Source organism: Salminus brasiliensis, chromosome 9 (assembly GCF_030463535.1).
Source record: "Salminus brasiliensis chromosome 9, fSalBra1.hap2, whole genome shotgun sequence".
Taxonomy (NCBI): Eukaryota; Metazoa; Chordata; class Actinopteri; order Characiformes; family Bryconidae; genus Salminus; species Salminus brasiliensis.
Window position 1 is genome coordinate 13,092,605 of NC_132886.1, and position 24,388 is coordinate 13,116,992.

Sequence of the window (24,388 nt, forward strand, 5' to 3'; positions counted from 1 at the left end):
GCTGCACTCTTTGAGGTGTTTTTATTACTAAATAAATTGCTACATTACTTAGATACACGTGTGTGCTGTGTTTTGGTATTACAAACACTGACACTTTAACACTATAGTTCAATTATATCCAAATGTCAATATATTGAGTTTAGTTTCTTCAGTCACATCACCCAGCCTTAATTCACAGTAACACAGAGGCTGATCAGAGGTTGATAATAGGAGCTATCCGCTTATAAATATCCGCTTAAATCCACGGAATATCTAATATGCATCATTTTGAGAAAAGATATGATTTAATAAAACTAAAATCAAGTAAAAACTGTCTAGGAGTGAGATGGTCATAATTAGATTCAATATGATAAATGTGGGGGACCAGCTCATTATTAGGCAGGTGGTGCTAATGTTATGGCTGATTGTCCTACACTAGCCCAAGTATTTCTGTGATCAAAGGAGAGATTATCTGTGCTTATTGTGGCCTTGCTTGGTTATTATTATTATTATTTTTTTTTTAAATAAAACGTCAGACCATATAATTACAATTGGAATATTACATTTGGCAATATTTTTCCTCAGTGTAAAGCATTTCCATGATTCAAAAAACAAAACAAATCTTGGTTAAAATGTAAAAGCCACTTTTTAACCATCAAATCAAGGGTTTAACTGCACTCGTCATACATTTAAAAGCATGTAAAGGTATTTTGTCCGTATCAAGACCTACATGAATTCCTAATGATAACCATCGTTCTGCAGTTTCAGCCTAAACAGTTTACTGCATCACTTTAGCTCTGCCAGTCGGCATCTCCAAAAGAACATCTGCAGCCCTTTAGAGCTACACGTTCCTTTTTGGCAAGGATCCAGGGCTATTCATTTCTCCGGGAAAATTAAACCATTCAGCTCACCCTCTCTATCTTCCCCTGGGTCTGTCAGGGTAGAGTAGGCTGAGGTACAGCTATGATTCGACACCAGGAGTGTGTGTGTGAGGCTTTGTGTGCATTCTCACCACGTGGGGCACAGGCATGGGAGCAGGTGGCATGGGGGCAGGGCTCCAGGCAGTCGTGCTGCTCATGGTTTTGGACTGCCAGTTAGAGCCTCCGGTCAGCTTCTTCTCCCCAGGCTGTGTCCACTGCATGTCTGGCCTAAAACACATACACACACGCGCTTGCTTTTAAACCCTGTGAGGACATGGGGACATGTAATGCATGTAATGCACTGCTGCTTTTCGAATTTGTTTAGTGCTCAAATAGTCTGTGTTGGGTTTGGACTGGACACAGGTGTGACCTGAAGTTGTATTTCAGCCTATTTTGTGGGAATTACTTCAGTGGGGTTTGGTCAGTTTGTACAGAAATATGGTTTTCCCTCAAAATCAGAACATTTTTGTCCAGGAAATGTAAAACACAGGACCGTTACACTGAACCGGAACACACACACACACACTAACAAAACACCACACACATTTACAAGCAAAAATAAACAGAAGCTTGGCACTCACTTTTTGCCTACAGATCCTCCGAACTGCAAATCTGGAATACGCCAAAAGGAAGAGGGAGAGAGGGAGGGAGAGAGACAGAGCGAGAGAGAGAGAATCTGTTTGTTAATAAAAATTGGTTACACCCCCACAGTGCTGGCAGCTCTCCAAGGTTCATCATTGGAAGTGCTTTCATACATCTGTATGTCCACCGCTCTCCCTCCCTTGCGCACGCACACACACACACACACACACACACACACACACACACACACACACACACACACACACACCATACGGATGAAACGGATGAGCGAGTATTGTGTTTCAAATTTTTCTGTTAAATTTCTGAGTCAGCTGGAGATGAATAACATGTGAAAGAGGTGGAAATTTATCAGTGGTTTTATTAGGCTGCTACTGTTTAAGCTGGGGCTTCTAGGAGTATTTAATCTAAATGGATTACCCGATTAAAATATCATTAAATAACACCAACCTTCTCAATTATTCAGTAATAATCCATTTACCGGCTGACTACTTATATATGTGTATTCTCCTTCTGGTCTCTACCACCACAGGAAACAGAGCCTGACAGTTCTTAAGACATTAAGGCTTGGATGGATGAGATTGTTGTGGAAGAACTTGACAGGCCTGCACAAAGCCCTGACCTCAACCCCATGAAAGACTTTTGGGATAAACTGGAACGGAGACATGCAAGTCATGCAGTCTTGTCCAACATCAGTGTCTAGCTTCACAAATGATATTCTAGATGAATGGGCAAAATGTCCCACAGACACACTCCAAGATCTGGTGGAAATCATTCCCAGAAGTGGAATGGGGATAGCTGCAAAGAAGGACTAACCCTGCAGTAATGTACTTAGATTTAGAATGGTATATCATAAAAGCTTCTTTAGGTGTAATGTGTAGGCGTCTCATTTTTTAATAAAAAATATAGTGAGTAAATATGTTCAATAGACTGGCTACATATGTCCAAAAGTACTCCAGAATCTTGCTCTTCCTGTAGGCTGCTCTGCTTTGGCTCGTGCTCTCAGCAGTGTAAATGAGGCCTTTGAAAAAAATCACGCTCAGAAAGGATAACGTCGTTTCACAGGTGTTAAGCCAGCAAGTAGTTAGATCAGACTATTATACATGTGAAATCTGTGTCCGTCAGCGCTGTGCTTAATTGTGGACACTTGGAACTGAGCTGTGAAGGTGAAAACTGCAGCTCTGAAGACGTACAACATGCTACTTATTCAAACAAACAGCATAAGAGACAACCGAGCTCATGAATGAAAAGCCTCAGTGGATCTGATTTGTTTCATCTACTACCAGAATAATCCTGTATGCGTTTTATTTTGCTGATTAAACACTAGGGCTGTGTATTGGGAAGAATCTGCCGATATGATGCATATCACGATACAGGGATACAGGTTTGGGACCTGCACAGCCTCTGACCGCAAGTCCCTTCAACGCATTGTGAGGACAGCTGAGAAGATCATCGGAGTCTCTCTCCCCTCCGTCATTTTTGGGGCAGTGGTGGCTCAGCGGTTAGAGCGCCGGGATATCGATAACAGGGTTGTGGGTTCGATTCCCGGGCTCTGCAAGCTGCCACTGTTGGGTCCTTGAGCAAGGCCCTTTACCCTCTCTGCTCCCCGGGCGCTGGAGTTGGCTGCCCACCGCTCTGGGTGTGTGTGTGTACTCACTGCCCCTAACACGTGTGTGTGTGTGTGAGTGTGTGTTCACTACCAGATGGGTTAAATGCGGAGGACACATTTCGCTGTACAGTCCACACTGTACAGTGACAAATACTTGCACCTTTACCTTTTTTACCTTTTTACACATTTGGATATATTTTAATATACTAATATTGTAAGCAAGGTGATATTTTCATGGTATATTAATGTAATCAACAGTGGGATTTAAAAGGCCGAATACAACGCTGTTATCTAGTGGTTGGAGTTTAACACAACACAAAATTAGTCACTGCCTAATACCAATCTTTACACGTAAACTAGTCCTTAAACTAAACTATTCATATTCATGAAACTAATAAGAGCACTGAGCATTGTGAAATCTTGAGATGTGGCAGAGAAGGTGAATAAGAAAGTGAGAACTAACTGCCGACGAGGTTGGCCAGGGATGAGTCCAGGTCATTGGCCAGCAGCTTCCCTCCAGAATGAGGGGGCATCAGCGGACCCTGACTGTGAGCTGGAACAGTGGGCTTCAACAAGTCTCCTAAAGCATCAAACCCTGAGAGAGAGAGAGATGCAAGTTTGGTCAAATTTTGAAAACCACTAGCTCACAGAGATTAAACATGTCCATCAGTCTCTGAAACTGTACTGACAAAGGTAGAATGAGGAGTGAGAGGCCGAGAAAGCGAGTGAAAGAGAGCGCACAAGGCACCGACATGTTTGCAGAAGCATTATTCACACGGCTGAGCAGAGCAGGATTACGGTACACACACACACACACACACACACACACACACACACACACACACACACACACACACACACACACACACACACACACACACACACACACAGGATCAGAGATGTTATCTGAGCAGCACATGAGGGCAAGAGCCTTCAAAAGGCAGAACTACCTCTAAAGAAACTGTGATAGTACAGTAAACCCCACACACAGACACACATGCACACACCAGGGGTGTAAAGGCTGCTGCACACCAGACGTGCCATACATCTTTGAGGAGCATCACATCCAGGCAGTACAAAGGACAGAGCACAGAACGCGCTGCTGTGAGAAACCCTTTCAAGAAGCACTGCCGTCCGCAGGGTACATTTCAAGTCCGATGTCATGTTCTGCGCCTTTAATTTAAGATGGTAATGGAAAAAAATGCTGCATTTCACAGTGTGGTGCTCAGAAAAGCTGAACAGTGCAGTAATTCAGAGCAATGAGTGTCTGTGATGGTGTAACCCCCCTAGGCAGCCTGTAATATTTGCTGATAACTGAAAAATTTAATTATCATCATCAGACCAATACTGAAATAACCAACAATATCCAGTTCTGATAAGTGACAGTGCTGAGTGACTGGGGGAGAGGGAGGACTATCCTACCCACCTAGTGAAAGAGTCTGGCCTCTCGAGACATTTAGCCTTAGTCCCAGATGTTTGGGGCATTGTTGGGAATTAAACCAACCGCCGATGCTGAAACTACTGTGCATCATAACATATTCAAACCTCTAATTCTGACAAGCGCTCCCCTTGTTTAGGGTCTGCAAGTGTACTGTTTATATTTGCTGACATTCTACTCAGTCCATTGAGTTGTGAGCAAGGGAGCGCTGCAGTCATTAAACTGACTCATACAGTGCCCATCAGCGCTGCCCAGAGGGCCAATCACTGGCCTTCTAACACTCAATCACACTGAGTAATTCAGTAATTCCTTCTGTAAACAAGTGAGACCACCAGCCCTTCAGCTAATGACACATTTCTGAAAGCGAGAGAAAGAGTGTGTGTGTAAGAGCAAGAGAGAGAATCACTGAGAGCCAGTGGGTAACCCCTACCTCTTCGTTAGTAAAGCTAAATCCACACACACACACACACACACACACACACACACACACACACACACACACACACACACACACACACACACACATCTTCATTTTCGCTTGTTGACATAATGTGAATGTGGCAGTTGTTCTTCACATTGTGTCCAGATTTCATGATGAATGTACCAATAGAAATACAATGGAAATACAAAATTACCTGGTCCACATTTTTTCCATTCTTTTTTTTTCCTGTAAAGTTGCCATTACGGAAATCTTTAGGAGCTAAAACCTTTATTTTCATTATTTGCAATTATTGTTGCAGTCATTGTTACTGTTGTAATGCTTTGACCATAATGCACTCAATTACAGTCATGCTAATAAAGCTACTTTTAATCTAGAAAGAACATGAGAGACAGAACGAGGGCGAGAGGCAGAGCGAGACAGAGACCAAGATAGAAATGAAAGGGAACAAAATGAAAAGAGAAAAGAAAGTAAATGAACAGCAGGAAGTGGTGGAGTCTGGCTGCTGGACAGTGTGCTGACACAGGCCACATTCGAACAGAGCCACTAACTGCTTCGCCAGCAGGAATACAGAGAACGAGATAAAAACCAGTGCACTCACCACATCACACAGCCAGGGAGAGCAGAGAGAGTGGCAGAGAGAGGGACGAAGAGCAGGGAGAGAGGAAGCAAAAGATATTTGGGAAGGGAGAGAGAGAGAGAGGCAGAAAAAGACAAGAGCGGTATCAAAGTGCTGGAGTTAGCAAGCGTGGAGGGGTGTGTGTGAGAGTGAGAGAGAGACAGAGTGTGTGCCCGTGTTGTGTTTGGATCAGGCTGATGTGACGGGAGCCTGACAGATGGAGAAAGTGCAAGTCAGCACCAGTGCTTGTACGCAGACACACAATCAACAAAGCATAAACATCTGAAACTGCTAACGAGAGAGAGAGAGAGAGAGAGAGAGAGAGAGAGAGAGAGAGAGAGAGAGAGAGAGAGAGAGAGAGAGAGAGAGAGAGAGAGAGAGAGAGAGAGAGAGAGAGAGAGAGAGAGAGAGAGAGAGAGAGAGAGAGAGAGCTGTTGCCACTGCCCCCACACAACTCCACAGAAACAAAGCAGACTAACAAGCTCTGCAGCAGCCGTCTGGATAAGGAGATTTAGCATGAAGAACCACTCGAGCACACACCAAACTGGAGAATTGACCATTTCAACAGAAACCCTCAGACTGACTGAGGGCGTCTCAAACGTGCTCATATTCAAGTCGGAATATACAGAAAAATCACAATCATAATTCCTTAAAAGCACAACACAACTGATTACCACGGTTCCTCACTTACATTCTGAATAAACCACAAACCATGAAACGCTGTGATTTAGTAACACTATCATCATTACCATAATTATGGCATACTGAACATAGTGCTGGGCAATATGACCTCTAATCAGGACAACTCATCATTTTACCTCGATTCTGATTAATAAACGATTATATAAGCTGATTGAGGGGCTCAGTTGGCCCCTGTGTTTGAGTTCTCCATGTTAAGAACTGTGACTAAACAGCAGGAGTATGTTTTTAAGGGGACAGTATATGGACAAACACAGAATGGGGACAGTACTACTTTGATAGGAAAAGGCCTTTTGACTGACATGTAAAGCAACCAATCACATCCTGAGAGGGAGATGCATTACTAATCATACAGACAAAAGTATTGGGACACATGCTCATTTATTGTTATGCTATCATTTATTATTATTAAGTGTATAATACTTAAATAAATACATAAATAAAATAAGTGTATCCTGCTTTTGTTGGAGTAAAGTTCTACTAGAATCTGGCGCATTACTGTGAGGATTTGATTGCATTCAGCAACAAGATTGTTAGTAAGGTCAGGATGTTGAATAATCACCCCACCTCATCCTAAAAGTATTAAGATGAAGCACAAATCATTCCCGAGAACACCGTTCCACTGCTCCACAGCTCAATGCTGGGGGGGGACTTTATACCCCTCTAACCCACGCCTGGCAAAAGGTTCACGTTTATCTGCTCCACTGTGTCCCATTCTTCTGCCAATACTTCTTTATAAGGTCTAGACGAGCTGGTTATGTGTACACATCTGCACATCAGTGTCAGCAACGGGTTAAACTTAAAGTAGCAGAAAGCATTCATTAGAAGGGTGTCCACAAACATTTGGACAAGTAGTGTATGATTTACAATCTATTTACACCACCATAATTCTACTACTTTACAGCTATAAACTTTGCATTAATCTCGAATTCAGCTGGATATAGTCTGGAGCGGTTAGCGTGTGCCGAGGAGACTTCACAGCGGTTTAGAACACAGCGCAGCGAATCAGATTTTAAAACCCATAGAACCCATTTTCTAAAAATAACTCTGGTTGAATTACGCTCCGGCATCTCGGCCTGAGTCTGAAGGCAGTTAACTGAACTGCACACCTAATTTGCCCTCCGTTGTCACATTCAGCCTCGAGTGACGGTTTTACTTAACGCTGATGAAAGTGCTCAACTCGGCTTCACCCACAGAAGGCAGCACTTTTATCAAGTGTCCACAGCAGGCGTCCGTAGATGGACATGATCCATCAGCCCGAGGCTGCTGCCTCATTGTGGTGCATGTTGCTTTATTGAAAACCATCAGCAGGCAGCGCAAGACCACCTGAGTGTTTCCATTTAGGTGCCTGAGAATACAGCACAGTCCCTTATGCCTTCTACAGTTCGACAACTCCCGAGTGGCACAGCCGTACGATTCAATCCCTGGTGATGCAACAGCCATTTGTGGCCGAGAATACAATTGACCTTCCTGTCTCTGAGTGGATAGGATGACCCCCTCTCCCAACCAGTCACTCAGGGTGACGCTAGGAAGTGAGGGTGTCTGTTAGCTGAGCTGGCAGTTAGCACTCTCCTCAAAGCGTGTTCAGCTGTCTAGTGACATTGACGTGACTCAACTTGGAGGAAGCACATACTAGCCTTCACATTGCATGGTAGAGGGACCAGACTTAGCAGTCAGATTATCCCATTCTTCATGGAGGATTCTCTCTGTGAACTGCTATCTTCAGGTCCAGTCTCTCCAAAGTTTGATGGTTTGATGAGGCTTCAGTCTGAGTTTTGACTAGGCCACTCAAGGCCATTCAGAGACCTGCTGTGAAGTCACATTAGCGTTGCTTTGGCTCTATGCGTCAGGCCACTGCGTTCGTTTGCTCTGGATGCTACATTCTTTAAGGATGTTTTTGTATTTGGCTGCTTTTATCCATACGTCAACTGGAAATCGTCTGCACCACCATGTTTTACTATAGGGATGGTATAAGCAAGTGACTTTGGTTCCTTCTTATCTCCTCTGACCAAGGCCCTTTTTGCTCATATGCCCAATTTCATTTGGCCAAACGGTCAATGCTAGGAAGGCCAAACACATTTCATTTCACAATTGAGGCCACTGTGGTTTTGGGAACTCTCAAAGTCTTGGATACTGTTCTATATCTTAGCCCTGATCCAGGTCACGCCATAATTTGATTGCGGAGACTGGCAGACCATTTCTTGGTTCTTGCCCTGACAATGCAGTGTAAATGATGGGTTATATGAGTTAATAATAAAGTCCAGCTGAGTCCATTGTTTCGACCAACACAGCATTTCACCTTTCCTGTCAGCTTGTTAATCCTTATTTGTTAAACTTGTATCTTTGGGGAAAGGTAGGGGGTGAGTGCCTTTTTATTTTAGCTGCCTTGTCCTTATTTGCTAGCAGGGACTTGTTTCACGTTCAGGAAGCTGTTTTGGCGTATGCTCACCCCTGAGTAAATGGTGCAGGGGTGGCTCAGCAGTTTCAACATCGGGCTATGGGTTGAGGGTACAGGGTTGTGAGTTCAATAACCTTCACCCACCCTGCTCCCGGAGCGCCACAGCGATGGCTGCCCACCACTCCTGGCACGTGTGCTTGCGATTTCTGTGCGTGTTTACTGCACGGATAGCGTCTTGGGGGTGTTTACGCTTGAAGTTTAATGCGTCTCTGCCTTATTCATATATAAATCCTGATACTTAATATGCATGAAGAACCAACAGTAAGTATGAACATTAAACATTATAAGTTTTTGTGCGTTAACGGTTACCCAACGTAATACTTTGATGACTGATTTTACAGCCAGGTAGAATTTGTAGTTTTAGCTCAATTTGCTACCATGCTACCTACCCTGCTGAGCTAATGCTGTGGATGCAGTGTGTTTACTGTGCGTTTCTCTAGCACGTTTCTACTTTCCCGGTGTGTGCAACCTGTATTGCCTACTGACCATTGCTTCTTTTGGTCCAGTGATGTCAGAGCGTAATCAAGCCAACTAATCAAGAATGTGATTCTCTTGCCGACAAGGTTGATTACTTGTTGCAGCCCTGAAAGGAAAGCCTTTGCCCAAACTCCATGGAAGCATCACAGAGAAGAGGTTAGCTGGACAGACTGGACAGTAAAGGTTATTAAGCTAGCTGAGTGAGAGGCAGCAGTGGGTTAGATGGTTAATTAAGCCTCCTGAGTGGAAATTTTACCAGCTGCTGGCTTCACATCATTATTGGCACTCTGAGCTCCAAACACAGCGTCAAAATCTACATTCATGGTGGCCATGTGAGCGGACTGCTGGGGAGCGCCACTCTCTAGACCTGAAAACAAAAATCACACACACACACACAGACAAAACTTAGTGTTGGCTCCTTAATAGTTTGATTGTTGTCACACTAGGGCTCACTCAGCAGACAGACAGGCACAATAAACACATCTTTTAACTGGGTTCCCACTTCCCCAGTCATTGTTTTTCAGTCAGAGCAAAACAATGAAAGAGAAACCATCTTCTCCGTTTTGTCTCTGAACTGCCCGTAATTACCGCTTCATCTTCTGTCCCTTTCTTCTGTGGATGTGTGCGCACTGCAGGTGTGATGTACGCAGTGAACGTACAGGCTGCTGCACTGATTGCGGCTAGACAGTTTGGAGCAGGCAGCTGTAGTGACAAAGTGTACTGCCCCTGGCCCTTCTGTTCCACTCTGCCTCCACCACACGCTGACCTACAAAAACCAAACCCTCCCCCCCTCCTTCACTCGCTCGGTAGCTCGCTCATTCGCTCCTTCATCACAACAACAATGTCCTCATTTCACATCCTGTTTAGGTTCACTATTACCATTATGGTCAGGGATATGCATCACAACACAGGGGCTAGGATTTTATTGTGATACTGTAAGCAAGCGGACATTGTGATTATTATGTGAGTTATTTAATTTTTAGGAATCAGAACAGTGAGATCTGAAGAACACTGCTATCCAACAGTTGGGGTTTAGAATTGCTAAAATAGGATCAAAATAAATGAATAAATAAAAACAAATACAAAAAAATTAAATATAGTATCACAATACACTTCAATTTGAATATTAAATCGTCACATCATTGTGTATCATGACATGTATCACATTGCCAGGTTCTTTTCAATACCCAGCCCTTTGCACAAACCTGCTGTATACCACAAATCTGTTGTATTGTATTGTATGAATGTAAACTATTCATTAAATTTATATGGATTTGAGAATCAATCCAGTACTGCGAAACAATCATGATTCATCAATATATCAAAACACCCCTAATTACTATAGCACTTAAGCCTTCAACAGTGTACCTGCTCACACACTGCATTCACTCCACCCATTCATCTACAAAGTGGGCGTTTTAAAACACCGATAGGCGGATGGATTGATGGAAGGTTGAAAGAGATACAGAAAACAGTGCATGAATGAATGAATTTTTGGATTTATTAACTAATAAATGAAAGAATAAGCAACCCAAAGTCTGTGCAGCTGCCATAGACCCTTATTTCACTAGCAATACAGATACTGACACAGTCACAGACAGTTCCCTAAAGTTCCCTAAATAAGCACAGGCACTCCTACAACCCTACTCCTACGGTTCCTAAAACCATGCTCTTCCCTCGGTTCTCACTAAGATGACAACAAAATCAACCACCGTTACTCTATAATGGCAACTTAAAGACAGACTTGAGGGACTAGAAAGCATGTTTAAGGCATTTACCCATCACAGCACCGACAAGTCAAAACGACTTAAATGCTGACTGGCCTTTCAAACAGTAAAAACGCTATCAGTGGAGCAGCCCACTGTGTCTCTCTAGCTAGAGAGCGAGAGAGCCCTACCTCCCCAGGCACTGGTGGCTGTGGATATGGACGGAGTGCTCTGCACGGCAGGGATGAAGGCTGGCTGGAGGTCAAACAGGTCGCTGGTGAGGTTTGGCATGCTGTGGAAGGAACAGAGAAACAGGAGGACCTTTAGCCAACAGTGAGGTTTAGGATGTTGGATGATCACCACCACCACTGCACCTCATCCCCAGCTCCACAATTTCATCTCAAAAGCACTGGATGGAGCACCATCATTCCAGAGAACACACTCAATGCTGGAGGGGTTTATACCCCCCTTGCCCACGCCGGACATTAGGCATGGTTTCAATAGTTCTTGTTTATCTGCTCCAAAGTGTCTTGTTCTATTGACAGTACTTCTCTACAGGGTCATTTTCCATACTTTTATAATAATAAAATAAAAACATATCTTTTTGGATTACTTCTTGCAGAAATATTTGTTCAGTTAATTTGTGATCATCTAAACATGTAACATGTTTACACTAACAATACTGCCCAAACTTTCGCAAGTGGCTATATTTATATCAGAACATTCAATCATTTAAATAGCAGGAAAACAACTTATCAGAAAATAAGTACTACTAATAGTACAAGACAGTGTGGACTTTATCACCACACCTGCTCCTGGAGACCCTCAATAAACAAACAAACAAAAAACAAACAAAACAAAATGTTCAACATAATCATAAATAAGGTTTTTTTTTTTTAACTCATAGGCATAGGAGCCCTGTGAGATCTCCATGAGTAGGCTTGGTGACCACTAGTGTCAACTGTGGTGTGTCATATGGGTGAGTGCAGTAGACCTGTTGGTGGCAGGGGCAGTGGTGGTGTGGTTGGAGAAGGGGTCCATGGCCACGCTGTGGTTGTTGGCAATGTTTGCAGACTGAGTGCCAGGGGAGGCAGAGGGAGTCTGCATGCCGATTTCCTTTAGACGCTGATCCTGCAGACAGTCAGACACACACAAACCTTCACACCTTGCAGATGTGGGAAAACAGCATGAAGCTGTGAAGCTTTAAACATGGCTGACAATGTGTGCATTACTTATACACTGTTTAAAAGCACCTAAATATACAGCAAAGACTGCCCACGTAACAGAATCGCGTGACTAACGCTAAAGACTGAACAGTTAATACGGAATATGCTAGTGTAAATACAGTGGAATTATAAATATTGCTTATGCATTTTCCTTCTTGTATCTCCAAAATGGCAACTTTACAAAAGAAGAGGAAAAAACACAACAACAAACATCTTAACTTTCAATGGAAGTTAAGTCATGAAATTGTGAGACAAAACTGGCAGGTTCACATAATGTGAAAACTAAAGAAACACTAGGTTTTTGATATATAGGCGATGCTATACTATTCAGGTTTTTAAACAGTAGTCTACCAGATTTGGCTATGCAATGCAACATTAAATTGTTCAATTGCAGCATTAGGGTTGGCCGGTGTCCACTTTTTTATGTCTTTACATCGTCTCTACATAATCCCGTGGTATACAGTATTACCAGGGACAGCAAGTTGAGAAAGTAGTGTAGATGGTTCTGTTTACGTAGCTTCCAAACATCTCCTGCGTTATTTTAATACCAAAAAGAATGCAATGACATACAGTAGAGATGTTCACAAGTCACAAAATACAAGCCCAAGTCAAGTGCATATGGTAAGTATAGCATAAAAACAAATATATATTATATTGCACATTCCCACTCTATTGTTATATCCCACGTATATACCATGTATGCTGCTCCAGCCGAAGCTATGCTACGCTGCTTTGTTTCCACTCACTGATATCCCACTCACACAAGCTGGATGTTGTGGATTGTCAGAAAACAATTTGGGCTCTGTCCCAAAATCAACAAAATAAAGTAACTTCCTGTAACATTCACACCCTGGATAATGGAAAGACACTTCTTTACGTGTTATTTTAGACGAGTCCGAGTCGAGTTTATTTATACCCAACTTAAGTACTACTCTGACTCGAGTCGCTTACTTGAGTGCCCATCTCTGGTATTTCCCAACCCCAATCAGCATATTTGTATACTTCACACCAGAGCACCAAACCCAGCTGAGAGCTGAACTCTTTTCCTGCAGCCTGATGAAGCACTACAGGGTGGAGCTAAAACAACCAGCCAGATTCTAACTGAAACAAAAGCCTATAGTGATACCACACACTCACACACACACACACACACACACACACACAGACCAGCAACCACATAATCCAACATACTGCCAAGACAGATACTGTAACCACACTGACCGTTTCAGCCCAACCATAAACCAAGAGAATAACTGTCTTTCCACAGTCTGTGTGAAGAGAAGTAAAGACCTAAAACTACAGCTTCATATCTTCCCCGTGGGGGCCTACAGGGGCTGAAAAACGTCCTCTGCAACTTCAAGGAGTGAAAAAAGGGGCGTTTAAGCCAAAGCTCTAGACACAAATTGTGTGGCTAAATGATTACCTTTCAAACTCTCCACAAGCACTGCAAGCTATAATAAAACACAAATATCTGGCACTCTCATCCCGCTGGAGAGCACTATGAACACACTGTAGCGGCCGTACCTTTTTGAACGACTGCCCAATTCCAGGTGCTATTTCTAGAGACAGTGCTATCTAAATCTAAAGTCCATTCCAGGACACCAGTTTTCCTGCCGCTCCTGCTGAGGGTGTGTTTGCATCCCATATGGGATGACCAAGCCTCCAGACAGGGACAAAGAAGTTTTGGCTAACCTCACTCTCTCCTCACTGCCTGGGGCTAATCACTGATGGGACGAGGGCATCTGGATTAAACAAATGCGCACACGCGCGCACACAGAATCTACCTACTGTGTGTGAAGGACATCGTGTACCCAAAGCATCGCAGCCTTAATCCTGCCAAGCCTATGTTCTGAAAACCTTACAGAAAGACTTTGAGCCTTCCTTTATCACATACCGATCTGAGACCAGCTTTGTCGTATCACTATCAGATGAGAAATACACCCACCTGCCTACCTGCTTAAAGGTTTATTAAGTGCTGGATCAGAGTGAAGACAAATACAGGCAAAAGGAAAAACGATAATTCAGGCATCTTCAGCACATTAAAGCAACAATATGTAACATTTTTACCTCAAAATAACCGCTTCAAATCCATGCTGAGACACTCCACTGACCGAGAGAATCGTTTCCATCATCGCCAGTCTGGGCTCAGCACGCTGCTTACCACACTATGTATCTCTGGACAACTTTTTAAGAACTGTGGAACTGTGTCCAACACAGCTGTCATATTACTCTACTATGTCTTTACACATTCTACTTTCACTTTCAATGACTATTCCGTATCTCAGCTCATCCAGAAATGCATTTAGGTACGCCCTTTAGCAGTGAATTACACTGTAGGAGGACTGTATAGGGAGCCCATGAGCTAGAAATACCAATTCTCACATAGCGGTGCTTTAAGGCTAGATATCCATTTAGTTGTCTAATGACAGGACAGACATGTTTCAGGGCCCACCCAGCCTTCTTCAGCATATCAGCGGCAGTCAGGAGGAGCTGCTTTTAGGCTACGAGTTCTCAAGCCCCAAAAACAGAGATGAACTACATCAAAAGAATCTTGTCAACACAGTACACCACAACGCTTGGGAACAAATGACTGAACGGACACAAACGTAAAACAACCCCTTGCTTTATTTTTATTATTTTCTACATTGCAACTTAATACAGGGTTGGTTTTCTAGACAGGGATTAAGCCTAGACCTGGAAAACAGTGTGCTGAATGAAGATTCCCCATTAAAAGGATTAGGTAGTCCAGGACTAGGCTAAATCCATGTCTGGGAAACTGACCCGTTACATTTGACAATGCAGAGAACTTTAAAGGTACATTATACAGTCTCTATGCTCTGAATGCAAAGTTCCCAAGCCAGTCAAACTTAAGGAAATAGAATTCCAAACCATTATACCACGTGATAAATGGAAACGCATCAGAAAACTTGAATAGTAATCAAGAACTGCTGTGCATATTTGGCACACCTGAAGTTTTATATTTACAGTAAATTTCAGTCTCTACACTTAGTTCCGGTTTTCTAAAGTTCTGCGAAACTGTGCCAATCAATATCCTTAGGGATAATGATTTTGAAAAAAATAAATTGGGACATTTCATGAGAATCAATCAGGATTCATTTTTACATTTTTCATAACCTAAACAACAAAGTAATCAACATGTATCAACATTCTTGTTGTCAAAAGTTAATACCTGAATGAATGTTAATTAGCTAAAGTGCTTGACACTTTAAAAATCCTTAATGTATTTAATGCTTCTTCCCCCTCCTCATAACTTTCACCAGCTTCCACCAAGATCTCATAGGAAATGCAATGTTGGCAAGGCTGTTGTGCTGTGACTGATGACAACAGGAGGAAGCAGGCAGATAAACAGGCAAATTAGCAACGGGGTGGAGTGGGGAGTGGGGGGGTTGGGGGGTTGGAACATGCAGGTCCCTACGCCAATTTGTAAAAACCAAGGTTGCAGTATCCGTCTGTAATGTAAGATGAAGATCAATTCCCTCCAAATGTATACATGGCACATTTACAGCCATGCTGAAACGCAGCCAGATGCGTTCATCCTGAGTTAGAGAGAGTTGTGGGAGTTGGCTGGTGGTGCAAATAACTGCCAGTGTGCTACGCATAAATGCCAGAGATGAAAAATTAACCTACAAAAACTTACCTCACTGTACAGGATCAACAGACAGCCATAGTTGACTGTGAATCTATGACTGTTTTTGGATCTTAGCCAAGCTCATACTGAAAAAGGGCTTCTTTAACAAATTCCCAGACTAACTGACGTCCCAGAAACTAAGCCAAAAAGTATATATTTACTGCACAGTATAGATATTTCCGTGACATTCAATCTTTTGATACGGTTTATAAAATAGGCCCACCTTCAGTCCCAGGTCCTCATAAACCCTAAAGGCTCAGGTATAGCTCCAGCAAAACAACACTTATGACCATCTTTGCCAGCTTAGAAGCTCACACAATGACACAATCTTGTTTTGTTGTGCATACACACTCTAGGACTGCAGGTGGTGCTATGACATGGTAATTTCTGTGACATTTAGAAGAGGACTGCATGCTGTAAAGTACCGCCTCTTCTGCATCAACCAATCACACACCTTTTCCCCCCGCAGAGACCAGGGGAATGTCGTATCCACAAGACATATACTGAGGCCTTACAGAGCTCCAAGAATGTTTAACTATATTTACCTGAGCATAGTTGAATAGTTCGGTACATGGAAGTGACCTCCCTGTGCCCTCCTTCAAAAAAAAAAAAAAAAAAAAAGTAAAAATCTGTCATAACCCAAATAAAGCTGGACATAGGCCAATTTCACAAACCCAAAACTGTAACATAGCAGTCCTGACTGATTTTAATTGCACCCTAAAATCCTCTAGTGAAAGCCTTTTGAGCTGTAAAACACTGACGCCATAATATGTAGCATTCACTCAGGGTGATCTTTCTGACGTTTTGTTGAAAGCAAACAGAGCAGCTCATCACCTACAGACTCTGGTAGTTATGGGTAAACAGGTTGCTATGTGAACCAGGCCTTGTGACCGCAGCTTTTCAACTTTTTTGCCAGTGTCTGCAAAAAGGGGGCTCAAACTGGGCACACATCAGAGCAAAAGGCAGGGAAACTAAGTGGGATCCATGCTAGCTTTTCTCTCGATCAGCTTTTCTCTTCTTTTCCATCCATTATCTGCTTCTCTGAAAACAAACTGGACTACCTCAGCTTGAGGTAGGTAGCCTTGTTTGTTTATTAGTTTTTTGGGTTTTTTTTTTACCCAGTAAGCCAAACCCAGGGAAGCAAATGGGGGCAAGCTAACAGCTAACCTGGCTACAATAGCTTGCCAACAATACAGTGTATCGGGAGGATAATGAGAGAGGACGAAGACACTATCCGCCAATAAGAACAATGAGTCTGTTATGGTGTTAAAAGTATGCTATGTGGCTCCTGTGAGCCGCTGCAGTGCCGTAAACCAGCCAACAAAAGCAGAGTGATCGTTTTCTAATCATCTGACAGCATTCATTTTAAAAGTGTTGTTCTGATAGATGTAAATCTGACAAGCATTAGTGAAGACCCTTCACAGGAAGACTGAAGCCCACCTTGAGCGCCTGCAGTCTGGCCTGCTCCTCCTCCAGAGCCTGTTGCTTCTCCTTCTCATCCACACGAGTGAAGGACATGCCTGTGTTGGACAGTGACGACACAGCGCTGGAGAGAGTAGTGGCTCTGAAAACACACAGGAGGTGAAATGAGGACACCGTGCTGGAGCAGACACAGTTTCTGATTTAATTACTACGGTCATATAGATGACAGTGCAGTACAGGGAAGGTCTCAAATCACAGGTAATCACAGCACCGCATGACCTGATTAAACGCATAAGCCATTCTCCTCACATCTGTTACATCATTAGACTACGCTGAATCTCCCATGACGGTTGTAGATTAATTCTATTACTGCTAAGCTCGACTGGTGAAGATGCTTAAGGAAATTCATTAACTCTGCTTATTAAGTGACCACCAAGGAAAGAAAACAGGCAGGTATTGCGTTCTGACTTTTAAAGTGGTAACTGCACTTGACAGGGAGAAATAGCTCTTTCAGAACAAGTTCCTGGTTTTGGATAGATTTCAAATTCACACAGGGGATTAAACTGATTTTGCTTTGAATGTAAGAAAATTTGACCTGGGGTAAGAAGTGTGTTTAAGGGCCAGGTTTTGCTCTCACTGAGATCCTGAGGCATTTTCTTATGAGTTCACTCTTCTCAGGCAGACACTTTCCAGGACTTTTCCAGGACAGTCATACACTATATGGACACCTGCTTATTCATTGCCCCCCCCCCCAAATCAGAGGTATATAGTAAAAATAATAATACAAATTATTCTTGTTTTCGTCTCTATAGTCTAAAGAAAGCTATCTACTAGATTTTGGAGCATTGCTGTGGGGATTTGACTGCATTAAGCATTATTCAGGATGTTGGATGATCACCACCCCACTCTGATCCCAAACGCATCCCAAAAGTACTGGATGGAGCACCATCATTCCAGAGAACACAGTTCCACTGCTTCACAGCTCAATTCTGAGGGACTTTATACCCCCTCTAGCCCACACCTTGCATTGGGCATGGTGCCATAAGGTGTAAGTTTATCTGCTCCAGAGAGTCCTTTTCTACTGTCAGTACATTTGTACCAGGACTAATAATAAAAAAAATAGTGATTGACATTTATTCCCATCAATGCATTTATTTAGAAGTCTTTTTATATTTGGATGTGGGGCATTTTATTTGACAGGGCTGGTCCTACACTATTGAATATACTCATGTCAGATTATTATGACCATTCTGCTTTGGAATGAACTCTGACTACTCGTTTCACTCCACTTACCCTACAGGAGCACTTTGTAGTTCTATAATCCCAGACTGCAGTCCATCTGTTTCACTGCATACTTTGTTAGCAGTCTATCACCCTGTTCAACGGTCAGGACCCCACAGAACCACCACAAAGCAGGTATCATTTGAGTGGTGGGTCATTCTCAGCACCGCAGTGACCCTGACATGGTGTTGGCATGAGTGGATCAGACACAGCAGAGCTGCTGGAGGGTTTAAACACTATTAGACACTCCTACTTAGTAGATGTGAAGTCAGAGACAAAACCTTGTCTGCTACCGTCTGCTGCTGCACACTGTGTTGGTCATCCTCTAGTCCCTCATCAGTGGTCAACGATTCACCACCCAAACAATACCTGTGGTACTCTATGTAATGGTCCATGTTCATTTCAAACCAGGGGTGGTTATAATATTCTGATATGACTGTGTATCTACTGAAAGGCGGTCCTATATCAGCTGTAAAGGGCACCTTCCAAAGAGAATGCGTAAGAACACAGCAGTGAAGTGTGGGTACCTGCTGTCTGCAGAGAACTCCTTGGTCTTTTTGCCCTCCAGAGAGGCCAGGTGCTGCTCCAGAGCTTCCAACAGACTGCTGGGAGCCTGAGGCAGTCAGAAAAAGAGAGAGAGGGGAACAGTGCAATGAGAGACAGAGATGGAGAGTACCATCAGAAAACTCACTACCATTTTTCTCACACACATGCACAGACTAGGGTCAGACTGATAGGAAGACTTTGTCGCAGTTTTAGATGGCTACATATTCTATGAATTATATAATTATAATTAATTAAATAAAATAAATCATTAATATTTATATATATTAAATAAATAAATAAAACACAGTGTTCATGAAATGATCTACACTATATGTCCAAATGTTTGTGGACACCCCTGAATTGCACCCATTGCTGACACAGATGCAAATGCACACAGATACAGCTTGTCTAATCCATGTAGAAAAGTATTGCCAACAGAAAGACTCTCTGGAGCAGTTCAACATGAACCTGCTGGCACCATGCCTAATGCCAGGTGTCAACTAGAGGGGTATAAAGCCCCCCAGCACTCTCTGGGATGATGGTGCGCCAACTTAATACTTCTGGGATGAGTTGAGATGAGAATATAAATCATACAGTTAAACAAGGGATGCGTCATTCTGTCTGCAGGGGCACAACCGTCTAAGGCAGGGATGGGCAACAGTTCTGTGCTGTTTTTCTGCATTCTGATTCAACTCCCCTGTTACCTGCCAGGTTTAGTGGGTCTTTAGAGCAGGACAATCAGCAAACTACATTGAACTCCTGCCCTTTTCGATCACCCCTGGTTAAAGTCCTGCTCTACTTTTGGGATGATTTCTGAGAAAAACGTGGTTTGTCTATGTCAACTGATGTACAGTCATACCCTAGCGCACATGCACACATTCACTTTTACCTCAAAGACATACACACATTTCCAAGTCTCGGAAGACAATGCCTGTAACATGCCTTAAATCACAGTATTTAAATATTAGCAAGCTCAAAGAGAGAGTCAGAGAGAAGGATGAGTTAGGAAACATGCATGTTTTGGAACCCCATTCCTGATCATACCTCCTCACCCACAGCAAGTATACTAATCGGCCTGTGAGAGAGTAATATGTAGGAAATGTGCATTCTGACTAATTCTGATATTCGAGTACCCACACAAATCCTCCATGAATGGATATTTGGTGAACTGGGTTTAAAATGTTGGCTGATAAACAAGTCTGAAAGAATTTCCCTCAGCAACCAAATACCGTTCTGCCAGTTCTGTTGCAGCTACTGCAGAACCTTCACCTGACAGCATTGAAAAGACGGGGGGGTTAAGGCCAATCATGCTCTCTTGGATTTCCCAGCCACTTAATAGCCATTTTTTTCCTATCTGACTTCTTGTGATGCAAGAAATAAACAGTTTACGAATGTGATTATCCATGCTTTTCCCAGAGCACATTCCAGGTAATCTGTGCAAAGCTTTCTCCGTTCAGATTCAGATTCACCAACTTCAGGAGACAGACAAGAATGCACAGAGGCATTCATTCACTTCACTCCAATTTTACATTTCTGTTTTACCATTCTCTTTTAGTTTTCTCCCCGCTCTGAATGAAGCTACTTTTCACCCATACAGAATAGCACGATTATTCCTGGACTGTATCTTACAGGCCTTCAAAATCGATCTACAAGCGGTTTTAGAGAGAGCTGTCTTCCAGTCCCAGCATATTGAGCGTGTTAGAGGAGTGCATATGGCAGCAAAGTCTAAATGCCACAAAACTACCTTTAACCAACGGAGAGCGACATAAATACAGACAAAAACCAGTGCCCGAAGAACCGCCATGATGGCAAACGGCCGAAGATCTATTACAGCTGCTCCCTACAATTCCATGCCCAATAACCTAAAGTAAACTCCACTGCACAAGTTCATTTAGACAGTGTCAATGTTAGCACGGGCAGTGCCCTCAAGCTTTCTGAGGGAACTTGACATTCTGTGCCAACTTTCCAGAGCACACAACTAATGTTTAAACTGTACTTAAAGTCAAAGCAAGAGCCATATAAGCCCTGGGTCAGCTGGGGAGTCTGGATATGACCTGAACTTCAGTGTTCCCCCTTAATGAGATGCTAGTTCTCTAGACATAAAGCCAGAAGTCCACGTGGAAGTGGAAATCAGGGAGAAAATGTGCCACTTTAAGGCTTGGGCTTTGTTCACATTACAGGACAAGCTTATTGTGATGGTGTGAACACAGAAACCTGATTATCTTAAACCTGATTTCAGTCACTTTCATAAGTGTTCCTAGACTGAACACATGGCCCATACAAGGCCAGGTACACAGCATTCTTATTACAGTTGCATGGTCCTGTATCTGCTATGCATCTGGTCTAGGACCACTAATGAAAGTAACTCAAATCTGGTTTGAAACAATCCAGATCACTTTCACATCTACCCAAATCTCACTTCCACAACTATCCAGTGTCTGTAGGGGATCTAACTCAGTCAGGCAGATTCCTCCTGTACAACATCCGGAGAATTCAACCCTTCCTCTCTAGAGAGACCGCCCAGGTGCTCGTTCAGTCTCGTCACTTCATGACTACTGCAACTCCCTTCTGGCTGGTCTGGCTGGTAAGTTCCGCCATGTTACTCCACTGCTGCGTTCTCTTCACTGGCTTCCTGTAGCTGCCCGCATCAGATTCAAAACCTTGACGCTGGCCTACAAAGCCAAGAACGGATCAGCCCCTCCATACTTGACGGCAATTGTCAAAAGCCGATCCGCACCAAGAACAGCCCAGCTCGACCCGCCATCCCTCAAAATCCATGGAAGACATGAGCCCAGATTTTTTTCTGTCCTGGCGTCGAAGTCGTGGAACGAACTTCCCCTGGGAAGTTCCGAACGGCCAAGTCGCTCGCTGTCTTCAAACCAAGACCCTCCTCTTCCGAGAGTACTTGGGTGTAGAGTGTTATGGTCTCCATATTGACTTGTGTTTGGTAGTGTCTAAATTTATAAGTATCTTTGAATTTTAAGTCTATTCAAACTAGCTGAGGTTATTCTTGAGTTTATAAGTCCCTCTGGAGAATGCCATAAATGTAGATAAGTGGTCCATTTCGGACATAAGAGCGTTTACACTAATGACAGAAACAAACCCCTTCCTACCATGAATGTAAACATTTAATGTGAACAGACAAAAAAAATTATACCTTTTACAATGTTTCTACACTACTGATGTTCTCCATACTGGCTTCACACCAAAGACAACCTCTGACAGAGACCCAGGGAACAGGGAAAGCCTTTAACAGCTAAATAATGCATGCTGTTGCATGTTTGCTGAGGACACAGCGAGGTTATATGAACAGTTATATAATAACAGTCCTGTCAAATGACCATTGTGCTACTCCCCCTGTCCCCAATAAAGAACTGGAATGGACCGAACTGAACGGAGAATGTTAAATGAGAAATATCAGCCTTGGGTTTTCTACTGTAGCTCAAGCCCCTCCCACACACAGAGGCAGGAGTGTGGGGGAATCATGCAAAGTGGGTAAAAGCATGGGCTGAGTCAGTGGGTTAGCCTCGGCTCAAAGGGAACTGGCATAACTTGTCTCTTAAAAGTTATGAGTGCAGTTTGTGGCAGCATGGAGCATGCCCAGTACAAGCAGTGCATGTAACCCATCACCTACAATGTAGGATCCTCTGGTAGTCTGAAAGAACAACAGATGATCTGTTACTGAGGAGGCAATATTTATGTAGTCATCTCTTTTAAAATGCAGTTTCACTTTAAACCAGGATAGGCAAGCTCAAAATGCTAACTATGCCAGAGTTAGATTTGACCTTGCAATGTGATTCGCTAAGAGGTATTCCAAGAAAGCTGATCTCCCGATATTGATCTTATGCATGCATTTTTATAACCTCTTATGTTATTCCCCCTTATGTACCAGTGACCTAGCATCACTCACCATACAGACAGCTAAACAGAGCTTTTTTGAATGCAGAAATTTCTAACTTTTCAAATTTTCTCTCATCTATATGGGGGTAACGATACAATTTGTTTTGGTTCAGAATTTCCACAATATTTTGAGAGAAACCTTAATGAAGAAAACAAGTTTGCTTGCAAACTTTGTTCAAGCTAGGGATGTGCATTCTGACTAATCCCTCAATTTCTCATCTGAAAATGTGTTCTATTAAACAAAAGTAACTGAGAGAAATCTCTCATTATGGAAAACACCCCCCCCCCATGTGACCGATCACAGAGGTACTTATGAAACCACATCTGCCAGGTAGCTGACAGAAGTGTTAAGGGAGCCCTATATAAGCAGGTGCAGCTCCCAAATTCCCCATCTTCACTCTTCTGTGAAAACCTTTCCTTACTACCTGCTCTTGTTCAGTGTGTTCAGTTTCCACTTAGGAGTTAACAGACAGACTTAAGAATTATCTATGGTTTCTTGTAGCTCTGCTCATTCCTGCCTTGTGCCTTGCAACTCTTTGGCCACTGCCCAGGATCCTTACTCCCCATGTATCTCAGGTATTGGGCATCCTCTAAGTTGGACGGCTACTTTGTCTGCCGCGGCTCGCTGCCGAGAAGCACTGATAATTGGAAATATGTAGGTTTTTGCGTCCGATCAGAAACGGCTTCAATTTCAGAGCTTGTTAGCAGTGCTGGATGCTGGTGTTTTCTCCTCAGTGTATGACGTGCCAAATTTGTGTTTACCATTTCTAAAGCCAGCTTACCTCAGTTACAGCCAATGTTTCTCAGTGATTTACATGGCTTAGAATAAGGTAATTGCTTTTCAGATTAGCACCTTCTCTGGTCAGATTGAAAAGGAAAGGGGGGGGGCTGTACTGGGGCACCCTAGTGTGTGCAATTATTTAGAAAATATCTGAATGGAGATATTTTATGGAGGTTATAGCACTGGTTCCTTAAATAGTTTTTGAGCGGATCCCTAGTTTAAACACTGCTATTGGACATAATGCATGAAGAATGGGCATTCTATTAACTGTCACAATCCCATGATGCACACTGAATTAAGATATCACAATGTGGGCATGCATCGTTACCCCCTGGTCAAAACATTAGAAGTTAAATATGAATTATTAATGAAATATTAAAAACAGAACTGTGTTATGACAGCAACTTCAGTGTTCCATTGTGTGATGAATACAGGGCAGACCAACCACCAGAACAACTCTTCAAATGACACAGAAAATGTTAGTAAAACACAGTCATTAAAATACAGCAATGAGGACCTGCAAGACAAACTAGAGAGATAAACAGAGAGAGATAAACAGAGAGAGAGAGAGAGAGAGAGAGAGAGAGAGAGAGAGAGAGAGAGAGAGAGAGAGAGAGAGAGAGAGAGAGAGAGAGAAAG

At 43.0% G+C, this 24,388-nt stretch overlaps 1 protein-coding gene across 12 annotated transcripts in view; it reads right to left on the reverse strand.

The window, feature by feature from the left end:
• LOC140562077 (phosphatidylinositol-binding clathrin assembly protein) overlaps positions 1–24,388 on the reverse strand; it is a 77,533-nt gene that overhangs the window by 12,274 nt on the left and 40,871 nt on the right. For 4 of the 12 annotated variants that reach the window (XM_072687463.1, XM_072687462.1, XM_072687460.1 and 1 more), the window contains exons 9-18: positions 22,703–22,723; positions 19,050–19,135; positions 17,260–17,383; positions 16,365–16,415; positions 11,939–12,075; positions 11,136–11,236; positions 9,495–9,605; positions 3,572–3,703; positions 1,481–1,511; positions 992–1,127 (exon numbers count right to left, since the gene is read on the reverse strand). In XM_072687463.1, coding sequence (XP_072543564.1) covers positions 992–1,127; positions 1,481–1,511; positions 3,572–3,703; positions 9,495–9,605; positions 11,136–11,236; positions 11,939–12,075; positions 16,365–16,415; positions 17,260–17,383; positions 19,050–19,135; positions 22,703–22,723 — 930 coding nt within the window. The remainder of the gene's footprint in view (positions 1–991; positions 1,128–1,480; positions 1,512–3,571; positions 3,704–9,494; positions 9,606–11,135; positions 11,237–11,938; positions 12,076–16,364; positions 16,416–17,259; positions 17,384–19,049; positions 19,136–22,702; positions 22,724–24,388) is intronic. The other 8 variants (XM_072687467.1, XM_072687470.1, XM_072687471.1 and 5 more) reach the window with 4 other exon arrangements.